The sequence below is a fragment of the Falco peregrinus genome, chromosome 1 (genome assembly GCF_023634155.1).
Source record: "Falco peregrinus isolate bFalPer1 chromosome 1, bFalPer1.pri, whole genome shotgun sequence".
Classification (NCBI taxonomy): domain Eukaryota; kingdom Metazoa; phylum Chordata; class Aves; order Falconiformes; family Falconidae; genus Falco; species Falco peregrinus.
The window spans coordinates 90,361,369-90,372,662 of record NC_073721.1 but is presented as its reverse complement, the minus strand read 5'-3'; the positions used below and the strand labels follow the sequence as shown (position 1 = coordinate 90,372,662).

Below are 11,294 nucleotides of genomic sequence, written 5' to 3'. Positions count from 1 at the left end.
AGGCCACCCTTCAGGTTTTCCAGACCCTGGAGGCAAGAGAGAGTCTGGAGAAAGGCAGACTTTCAATTGGTTGAGGAGGGTCACGTTAGAGATCACTTAAGCAAACTTGACACCCACAAATCCATGGGCCCTAATGAGATGCACCTCTGAGTGCTGAGGGAGCTGGCAGATGTTACTGCCAAGCCACTCTCCGTCATCTTTGAAACAGGACTATGGAGGACAGGCGAGGTGCCTGAGGACTGGAGGAAAGACAATGTCACTCCAGTCTTCAGAAAGGGCAAGAAGGAGGACCCAGGCAACTGCAGGCCAGTCAACTCCACCTCCATCCCTGGAAAGGTTATGGAACAGCTCATCCTGGTCATCTCTAAGCATGTGGAGGAAAAGGCAGCTATCAAGAGTTGTCAACATGGATTCACCAAGGGGAGATCACTCCTGCCCAACCTGATAGCCTTCTATGATGGAATAGCTAGCCAGGTAGATGAGGGGAGAGCAGTGGATGTTGTCTACCTTGACCTCAGCAAGGTTTTTGACACTGTCTCCCAATAACATCCTCATAAGTAAACTCAGAAAGCGAGTTAGATGAGTTGACAGTGAGGTGGACTGAGAACTGGCCGAATGGTGGAGCTCAGAGGGTTGTGGTCAGTGGCACAGAGCCCGGCTGGAGGCCTGTAGCTTGTGGTGTTCCCCAGGGCTCAGTGCTGGGTCCAGTCCTGTTCAACTTATCCATCGGTGACCTGGATGAAGGGACTGAGGGTACCCTCAGCCAGTTTGCTGATGACACAAAATTGGGAGGAGTGGCTGATTCACCAGCAGGCTGTGCTGCCATTCAGTGGGACCTGGGCAGGCCAGAGGCTGGGTGGAGAGGAACATAATGAAGTTCAGCAGAGGGAAGTGTAAGGTCCTGCACCTGGGGAGGAACAACGCCAGCACCAGCACAGGCTGGCCTGCTGGGAGGCAGCTCTACGGGGAAGGGGTTCTGGTGGCCAGCAAGTTGCCCATGAGCCAGCAGTGTGCCCTGGTGGCCAAGAAGGCCAGTGGGATCCTGGGGGGCACTGGGAGAAGCGTGGCCAGCAGGTCAAGGGAGGTGATCCTCCCCCTCTGCTTTGCCCTGGTGAGGCTGCATCTGGAGCACTGTGTCCAGTTCTGGGGTCCTTAGTTCCAAAGAGACAGGGAACTACTGGGGAGGGTCCAGCGGAGGGCTACAAAGATTATGAGCGGACTGGAGCAGCTCCCTTGTGAGGAAAGGCTGAGATCTGGGACTGTCCAGCCTGGAGAAGAGAAGACTGAGAGGGGGCCTCATGAATGTCTACCAATATCGTAAAGGTGACTGTCAAGAGGATGGGGCTGGGCACTTTTCAGTGGTCAGTGACAGGTCAAGGGGCAACAGGCACAATCTGAAACAGAAGTTCCTTCTGAATATCAGGAATAACTTCATTACCTTGAGGGTGCCAGAGCACTGGAACAGGCTGCCCAGAGAGGCTGTGGAGCCTGTTACTGCGGAGATATTAAAAACCCACCTGGATGTGACTGTACAACCTGCCTGAGGTGAACCTGCTCTAGCAGGGGGTTAGTCTAGATGATCTCCAGAGGTCTCTTCTAACCCTGACCATTCTGTGATTCCTGAGAATTGTGCACATGTGAAATAGAAGCACTTTCATGAAAGCCCTGGTCACTTGCCCATTGAGATAAACAGGAGGCTTTCCATCGATTTTGGATTTCAGACCGATTTTCAACCTATTAACTCATACCCTAAATATGCCACAGTGCTCAAGAAGTGTTTTTCCCTTTATTTGTGTATGCTACAAAACATGGACAAGCATTAGTCAGACAAAATATTTTTCCCTTTTAAGGTCCCCATGTGTAGTGGGAAAATGGCGGTTCTGTTTATACATTTTTTATCATGATTTCAATTTTTTTTTTCCCCAGGAAATATCTCTGCTTGGAAGTTTTTTGAATTAAGGATTCAGCCGAGTATGTGTTAAATAAATGCTGTGTGTGTTACTATAGACTGGAATTGAGTGTTTGATCTCAGATGACTCAGTGGGTTTCACATGCTGTTGTTACTGCTAATGTCGAACCCTGACATTTATTTTAAAAAAGCCTGTCACAGAAGGAGTGTCACTAATAAAGCTATGACTGATTCCTGCTCCCTTAATCCACCCCTAATTCTTAAAGCATCATGGTACCAAGTTTTTTAACTCTTCAAAAGGCTTCTACTGTTAAGATTCAAAAAGTTTGGGGAAATCGTTAAAAATGAACACTACTCTTATTGCAATGAAGTTGAATGGGCAGATTTCTATAATTAAGATATTAATTCCATATTCAAAATGGTGACACTAAGAACTGTGGAAAATACAACACAGGGAGTACAAGACCAAACAGCTGTATAATAACTGATTAAACAAACGATGCGCTTGTATGTCCCTTCCTGCACTCAGTATCCTTCTGGCTGAACAGGCCGCACTCTATCTCCTGTCTTCTTCCATACCCATACATACACATGCTGTTAGAGCTATGGGAACAGGTATCTCGGTTGTCTTAAGTCTATTGTGCAATTATGGCTGTGATGGAAGTTTCCTTCTTCTTGTCTCCTGTCTGGTATTTTATTGTTACATCATTATTATCATTATTATTTTTATTATTACTACTGCTGCTACTGCTACCACTACTACCGCTAGAGTTTATATTCTGGTAACAGCAAGGATTTTTAATTACAAAACTATATATTTGCTTTTCCCCAAAGGAACACAGAGAGAGACAAAATGCAAAATAAATACAAGAAGGAACAAGACTATGGTGTAAAATGGGACACTCTCTGCACTTTATTAGTTTTGATTCATAAAAATATAAATATGTATCTAAGGATTAGCTTCAGATGAAAGACATTCCAAGATAATAGAGTCTCAATGGCCATCACTGATATTTTCATATATAAAAAAATAAAAAGAATCTTTACGTACTTGAGAAATAATTGTGTAACATTTTACTGGACAAAAAAAAAGTCAGATTTTGTGGAGGGTGCCAGGTTGCTTCACTTTTTTTACAACTTATGTACACTTTCTTTATGGTACATTGTTTTGTACAATATTAATGCCCTGAATATATTTGAAGTGCACAAAAAATATTCAGAGTTTCCATATGTTACTGTGAAAATGCAAAACATTTAAAATATTGTTAAAAATAACCGGAGGTATTCTATAATTGCTCAAATGCAGCTATCACCTGAAGATTATACTCATATTTGCTCTGTAATACACATTTTAATTTTATGTATAGTGTTATTGGTGGTATAGTAGTTGTCATCACAGGTATAATGCAGTAGAATGTTCCTCCAGCTTATGGCTTTCTGTAAAGAAACCAGACTTCTGGTATCTTGTCAAAGAGGTTTCCTTCAAGTCACTGACAATTGTTAAGACAGGTTAAATAATTTGGTATAAAATTCTGATATCACGTTAGGTGTTTGGATGGGTAACACAAAGAAAAGCAAACCTGAGGACAAATAAGCAGTCAAGTGATTTACTTGAATAAATAATTTGCTTAGTCTGTGAATGCTAGATCAGTGCAATTCATATTCATTTTTAATGCCATTTGAATTAAGTTGTAATATCAAAATGAAGATGGGACCTAGAACAATCAGGTTAAACTACTTCTAATTGGAAACATGTTGAAATATGAAGACTTTTCTTTGAACGATACCCAGCTCAAAGGAAATCCACAGGGAATAAACTGTGAAAAAACTTCTAAAGCCTTTTGCCTGAAGTATTTCCCAACAAAGACATAAATCACAGGGTTAATGCAACTGCTGGTGGTAGCCAGAGTATAACTGAACTGCTCACCAAAGTTGACTAGTTCCCCCCAGAAGCAGCCTTTGATCACTTCTGTCTGGTATAATGTATCAAGGAATACAAAAAAATGGTAAGGAGTCCAACACAAGAGAAACATCAGTACCACTGTGAAGATCAACCTGGTGGCCTTTGTGCCTTTGTGCTCCTTGCAACTCTTTGTTCTGAGTGCTCTTCCTTCTCTTGCTTTTTTTTGTAGGGAGCGAAAGGTAGACAAATTAAGGAAGATGATTGCTGTAGATGGCAACCCAAACCCCACTAAGTTGAATACCAGGTTTTCAGCTGTTATCCACATTGGGGTGGGGAAGTCTAAAGTGCATGCTGAAATATTCCACAGAGGAAAGTATTTCACAGTCCGAAACATAAAGGTTGGGATGCTGAGAAGGATGCTGAAGAACCAGGTGAGCAAGCAGATCCCTTTGGCCATAGCTTTCCTCCGTATCCCTCTGTGGTTCAAGGTATGAACAAAACTCAAATGGCGATCCACGCTGACTGCCACTAGCAAATAGATGCTGGTGTACATGTTTAGGGTGATGGACATGCTGGTGCTGCGACAAAGGAACTTGCCAAATGGCCAGTCAAATTCATTCCTGATGTTCTCTGCCCAGAAAGGAAGGCATGTGAGGAAGATAAGATCAGCAACAGCTAAGTTCGTAAGGTAGATTTCAGCTGTCTTCAGGGACCCCTTGTGCAGTAAGTATGTGAAGAGAACAAACAAATTTCCAAGCATTCCAATAAGGCAGATGATGTTGATATAATTGGGTACTATATAGTACACAATTTCCCACCATTCCTCCAAGTCCGGGCAAATAGTTTCATTGCTCTTGTTTTCACTCCGGTTTGAGGAGAGAACATTCAGTAGAGGAGTTTCAGTCATTTTTTAAAAATTCTGAAGTAGTGAACAGGAGACGTCTTTGAAATGAGAGAAAGGGGCTGTGAAAAAAAAGCATAAAATTCCAACAGTTGTCTCCCATCAGAGGTGTAACAAACATTTAACTGGTGGAAATCCTTTATTAGTGCTCACTGATTATTATAGGCCAGATCAATCCATGCTTCATATGTGCAATGGTGAGAAATGTTCCCAGAATTGGCAAGGATGGAACTTCCTCTACATTCTATGAAATTTCCTCTCTTTGCTGCCATTGTTTGAAGTAGCACAGAGGAAGGGAAGTGCCCATTTTGTCTAAGTAGTTCTGTATGACTCCTCCAGACTAATGACAGAAACATATATAGCCGAATTCTAGCTCTCTGAGAGTAGCGGGAGTCATGCTGGTGACACAAAGCTAGCTTTGCACCCTGCCCTGCCCTCGGTCTTATTTTCCATGCTATGTATAACTTTAGCAGGGTAATGCCTGTTTCCCCAGAGCTGGAAATGCTACTCACCCTCTGTGTGCATCACTTGTTTGCTTAACTTTGCATTCTTTTGTTCCCTCTCAGTTCCTCCCGTCCTGAACTTAGGGTTCAAAATCACCGTTAGATTAGACAGCTTATTGCCCTTAAATGTCAGCGGTTGTAATAATAAAACACTGACTCATCCAAAGTCTTATGCTCAAGATCTTGCCTGGAGGGAAGGCCTCTGCAGCTGCAAATTCACAGCACTCTCCTCCAGTTCAAAAATTTCAGCTGAGTTCAGCTGCAGAGAGGCAGCCCCAGCGTCCAAAACGTTTAGGCACGTATAGCATTGGCAATACATTTATTTCTCTCTGGTAACTCTGTGCGAGACACTGCAGGAATGAGAGCACAGATAAAACATTATCCTCCCATGAAAATCCACTGGGTTGTGAGCTGCCTCCTGTGGTGACTTTATTCTCCTCGTGTTGTCATGCTTGACCATAGTGCCTGGATCTTGGTTTTTTACAGGTATTCAGTCTCAGAATCATTATGGTAGGCAAGGCATTACTGAGCCTGTGGTGACATCTAACATTTCAGTATTTCATATCCAAGCGGAGCGTGTCAATCATAAAAAAGAATATATTTTTTAAAAAATCAGTGTTTTGCAGTCAGCCACCCTGAATGTTAACTTTCTTCTACAGCTGTTTTACTCTGCTCTTTCAGCTTCTGTATTTCTACACCAAGGGGATAGCTAAGGATGGAGTTTCTGAAGAAAGCATTTAGAACTATCGTTTAGCTCTTTTACATATATGTACAGCTTTAGTGATGTCTGTGATACCTGTTTCTGTGATGCCTCTAGCAATTAGTTAAGTACTAATATTCCACATCATGCAATTTGGTAGTTGATGCACCGAACATTTTTCATCATTGCAGAATTAAGTGAGCAGCAAAGTTTAATCTTGAGTTCATAAACTCACTCAGGCTGGCAGTCTTGGCAGGAACTGGGCTCTCTGGCTTTGAACATCTTCCCTCACAACAGTCTGAATGTCATCTATTTCACTGACAGTCTCATGCAAACTAAGATAACTTGAGAGGATCTAAAGCTGGAGAGAAGATATATAGAGCAAATAAATGGCTGATTAACATCAAAGAGTCTATTTCTGAGACAGCAAGAAGCTCTTTGTGAGATAGCAGGAATCTAACCTTTTTATAGCAGGAGGTTGGCTAAGATGTGAGAGTAATGGAAGAAAATCTGTAACATTATATGTCAAAATTAACATAGAAATAAGATAACTGTTAAACATTTCCTTTTGTAAACAAAATTATTATTTTTACTAAATATAGAGGAAAAAGTTCTTTTTTTCCTTGCTTGCTCATTTTCTGAGTCATTTTGCACACTTTGGATGTGATCTCTGGGCTGGAGACACAAATTTTATATTCATGGTGGGCTAAACTAGAAACTTCAGAAACATTTAGTTTCCATTGCAACTTAGATTTGAGCCACAGCTCAATCTTACTTCTTGTTCAGCTAGCAATTGTACGTGAAATTTTTGCAGAGTTTGTCATCGGGAGAATTTCTTCAGAGGCTACTAGCCAGTGCCTGAGCGCTACCACAAGCCAGAATCCTTTTATAACTTACAGCTCCAGAGGTCTTGACAGAAAATGTAATTAATTTTCAGTTGCTTAATTTAATTTCTTCTTCAAAGACAAATTTTAAGACTGTATTTTTAAGTATTTAGTGCTAATGGACAATTAGCCACATGAATGGTTTTTTAAATTTATGTATGTAACACATTCCAGTCATCTTTTATGCAAATGATGACATATTTTTCCTACTTTGAACTCATTTCAAATTAATTTCCATGTAGTGAATCTATCACCATTATTACTATTAATACATATTACCCAGCTAGGATCATGTGCTCTGAAAACACTAAATAGATACAACCTGAGCTTTAGGAAGAATCTTAAAAGTAAAGATTACTTTGAAAGAGAAAATTCTGCAAACATCTAAGCATTTCAGCTATAAAGAAATCGAATAAAATGAATCACATTTTTACACATAAAGAGAACTAGACCTGACCTTCAAAGTTAGTTTCATGGTAAAACAGAAAGGGAAACTCTTACTAGAACTGAGAGCACAAAATATTTTTTTTTTTAAATATAAAAGGTATGTGAAATAATTTTAATAAAGGTAAGACATTAAAACCATATAGACATACCTACTCCTTGTCTTTCCTGGCAGTTTAGGCAAAGTTTCACATTAAAAAACAGTTGGTGCAGATGTTATTGAGATAATTCAAAGATGCATCTTGAGGCACGACTGAGCAACTGAGTGCTGTCTGAGTGCTTTGCTGGCCATGTACAATGTGTGTGATGTTACATTTTGGAAGAAAGCCCCAGGATACTTTTTTTTTTTTTTTTTTTTTAACCTCTCCAAATGTCAGCTGTAGTAATTTTCAAGGCATGTGAAATATTTCGTTCTCATTGTGAAATCATACAAGCCATATGGCGTGACTCCTGTCCTCCTGTGACAGCTAAATAAAGCTCTCAAGTACAGGTCCTGTGCAGTTAAAAGTTCCTTTGTATGATTAACGAGGTCTGTAACAATAGCAATTTTACAACAGCTCTGAAGTGCCCTCTCAGTGCCAATGCACACAAAGACAAACTTTGAACTAGGTTTTTGTTGTGGTGGGAGCTCCTTCCTCTGCCAGCCTGGGGGAGGACCATGCCAAGGAGCTGGGGTTAAAGCAGAATAGACACATGGGCAGGGCTGCTGAAGCGTGGACCCACTAAACTTCGTTTCCACCGTTTGTGGAAAGCACAGTCTTTTGCATCCCACAATAGAGCTCTAGGACATGAGTCTCTGTGAACATTACTTCTCAGTAGCTCATGATGACTGCTGTACTTTCTCAGGCTTACACCCATAAATAATCCCCTTTTTACTTCATTACCTCCTGGGACCTTGTAGCCCGAGACTGTTTGTTTATGAATTATTTTTCTCTTTTTCATTCCAATCGTCTTTTGATTAGAGCAATATTAGAAATAAAATCATATCTGATGCAGCTCAGATTTTAAATACAAATCTCTCTTAAATATACCTGTGTAAACAATAGGGGGTTTCAACTTTTGAAAACACAGTGAAAAATTGTCAAGGGACTGGAATGTTATTTACGTATATGAAAAAATTCTTCCCATTGGCTACCTACCGAACACATGCACCATCTCTCTGAATTCTTATTTGACCATGTCCATTGCTGTTTGGAAAGTGCGTTAATGAAAAGCCATGTGGGGCTGCACAGTGGTATTTTATTATCAACTTCCCTATCATAATGATAAATACTTTTATTCCAACTTTTTATTCATTAAAAAGATACTAAGTTAGAGTTATGCAAACACTGGTAAAATAGGCAAATTAAAAAAATTGTTCCAGTTAACACCATCACACTGGAGAATTCTTGAAAGAACACAATATTTAATTTGAAGATTTAAAATGTATAAATACTTCTTTTATTTAAACAGCATCCCATTTAAACATATACTTATTTTATTAAATAAATGAAACAGCATTTAAAAATACATCTCAAATGAAGCTATATGCTTCACTTCTGTCAAAATGATTTTTATTTAATATCTTGATCAAAACTTTTATTTTGGTGAAGACCTGTTACACAACATTTTTTGAATTATATGTTACCTAAGGAATCCTAGTAACCTACAGGAGATCAATCTTGGAACAACACATCCCACACTGACTCATTAAGGTAATTGCAATACAACCAGAGATGATCGTCACAGGCTTTCTAAAACTTGCCCTTTGCTTACGCTAGTGAATTTCTGTGTTTAAGTTATTTTTTCCATAAAGAAGAACATTTGAGCAATAACCAGAAGTTTGGAATTCATCATTGCTTTGACATGAACCTCTAGAAGCCGCCAGCATTCACATTTACTCACAGACTCTGAACAGAAAACTGCAGCTGTACCTAAGATTTGTATGATAAATAACATAGTCTTAGAAAATTCATCTCTTCAAAATGGGATCAAAATATTGGTTTGCAAATCCAACTCCTCTTTGCAAATCTAGTTTCTTATTTTCTGCTGGTTTTCACTTCCATCATTAGAACTTTTTTCAGTAGAGGAGAGAGATGCAGAATTGGGAGTGTATACATTTGGTGGAAATAGTGAAATGAATAGGCACTGCTGTAGCTCCAGCTCTTAAACAATTGAGAACAAGTCCACATAAGAAGCTGTAACTTTATATGAAAAGGAGTTTTAATTTATTACTTCTTTGTAACTTGGGTCTTCATTTCAACCTGTAGAAAGCATATAATGATTTGGTAACATTTTACAGATTGCACAGATGTGATGGACCACAAATTAAAGAAGGACTAGTTTAAAAAGATCTGTGTAAGAGTCAACAGTTAAAAAGTTTTTGCTGTGTATACACAATTGAAACATCTGTCTGTTGGTGCCTTCAGCTCAGGATACTCACAGCGCATTAGTATGTTTTAAGCTTAGATGATCTTCAGCCACCCTGTCTATGTTGATTTCCCTGCAAAAAGTGCATTCTCTAGAGCTGCATAGGAATGCTAACTGGGCCTCTCTGATCAGAAAGATTAAACAAATATGTTGATGAAGGCAGAGGTATTTTTGCTCAATTATTACACACATTACATGGTAGACAAATGGCACAAATCCAGGGTTCTTTCTCTTGGTCCAACAGTTCAGCCATTAAAAGTCTTCCTCTTAACATAGGTGGAGCGTGAATGAATTATCTTTTTGGAACAGTATGATTTAACAGTTTGATTTTCTTTATTGAAATGATTTGCAAATCAACACAGTTATTGGCTATAACTGTTCACCTATTCTGGAAGAGGAGAAAAGTTTTTTGATGCAGCCTTGTGATGCAAAATTGTTCATTCAGCTTAGGTAGATTTCTTTACATACACTATAGATGGTATTTCTAAGGAGAGCTTAAACTCTGGTACAATGATTTGCAATTCCTAATAAATGACCCTGGTAGCATCACAGTGCAGTAATAATCAAGCTCCATTTACTACAGTTTACAGAGACTGAAACAACAAAATAGGGAAGGAGCCAATATAGGCTGGAATCCCACAATGCGCTGATAGAAAAACAGCATGACAGGGTTATTTAGGGGCTAAAGTATTGCTTGGGGATTTGAGAGACCTGAATCAAGACCCTGACTTCTCCACAGAAACCCTACCTAAAAAAAATCTACCTTGTCCTGTCTGCAGCAAGCACCAGCTGTTTGTGCTAACAGCTTTTAAGAGCATTAATTTTGCCTTTCAGGTGAAGCCAATAATCAACCTGAAAGAACAAACAGTGAAAAGACAAGAATTATTCCTGCCCATTTCTAATGTGGGCCAGAGATATCAACGGACTGTTGATACACTTGCTGTTTCTCTGCTGATGGTTCCCCAGTCATCTCTGTTTAGCTGGATGTGGAGTCAGCCCTTTGTGCGGCCAAAGCTTCTGTAAAGATGCAGTAGCCTCAGGTAAAAGGGAAGGTGGGACCGTCTGTGGGAGGGGGGCAGGATAAAGAGGAATAAAAAGCTGATGTGATTACATGTTAACTTCTCCAGCTCTGAGGTCCTCAGGACAAAGTCTGCTCTGATTTTACCAAGAACCTTTCTCACGTTTTGCCTTGTTTCTGTGAGAACAGGACAGAGCCAAGCATCTGAGTGTGACTAAGCTGCCAGTAGGGAAGATGTAACTTGGATGTGGCACCTTATTTCCTGGGGTTTTTTGTTACCTACAGAAACAGTACATGTGAATACTTCACACTGTGTGATTGTGCTGGAAAGTGGGCAAGAATGTGGATTAAACAGGCTGTGAGCTGACATTGTGCGTTCTGTGGGCTGCTGAGGCTTTCCATTGCTGCTGGTGTCTGCGTGCTTTCGGAGAAGAGTAAAGGCTTTAGGCAGAGGGTCCGTCCTGCAAACACCTATAGCTCTTGTGTACCTGGGTCCTCACAAAGAAAAGTTGTTTTTGCTGTATCATGGGTCCTTGAGCTACCAGCAGGCAGAGAAAAGCTACTGACAAGATTGCAGTATCCCCAGCTACCTTAATTCAGATTTTAATTTCCAAAGGGTGGTC

At 40.1% G+C, this 11,294-nt stretch overlaps 1 protein-coding gene across 3 annotated transcripts; it reads right to left on the bottom strand.

Moving 5' to 3' along the window:
• Positions 1-2,794: 2,794 nt before the first annotated feature.
• BDKRB1 (bradykinin receptor B1) lies at positions 2,795-7,531 on the bottom strand. 3 transcript variants are annotated; one of them, XM_055793851.1, is made up of 3 exons: positions 7,397-7,531; positions 6,152-6,277; positions 2,795-4,775 (listed from the first exon to the last, which is right to left on the bottom strand). In XM_055793851.1, the coding sequence occupies exon 3, from the start codon at positions 4,717-4,719 to the stop codon at positions 3,634-3,636; it is 1,086 nt and encodes a 361-aa protein (XP_055649826.1). In that variant the 5' UTR covers positions 4,720-4,775; positions 6,152-6,277; positions 7,397-7,531; the 3' UTR covers positions 2,795-3,633. The 3 variants fall into 3 exon arrangements, with proteins under 3 accessions (XP_055649826.1, XP_005230653.2, XP_055649827.1); XM_005230596.3 differs by lacking the exon at positions 6,152-6,277 and having other exon boundaries at positions 7,397-7,521; XM_055793852.1 differs by lacking the exons at positions 6,152-6,277; positions 7,397-7,531 and adding an exon at positions 5,226-5,996.
• Between the last annotated feature and the right edge of the window lie 3,763 nt (positions 7,532-11,294).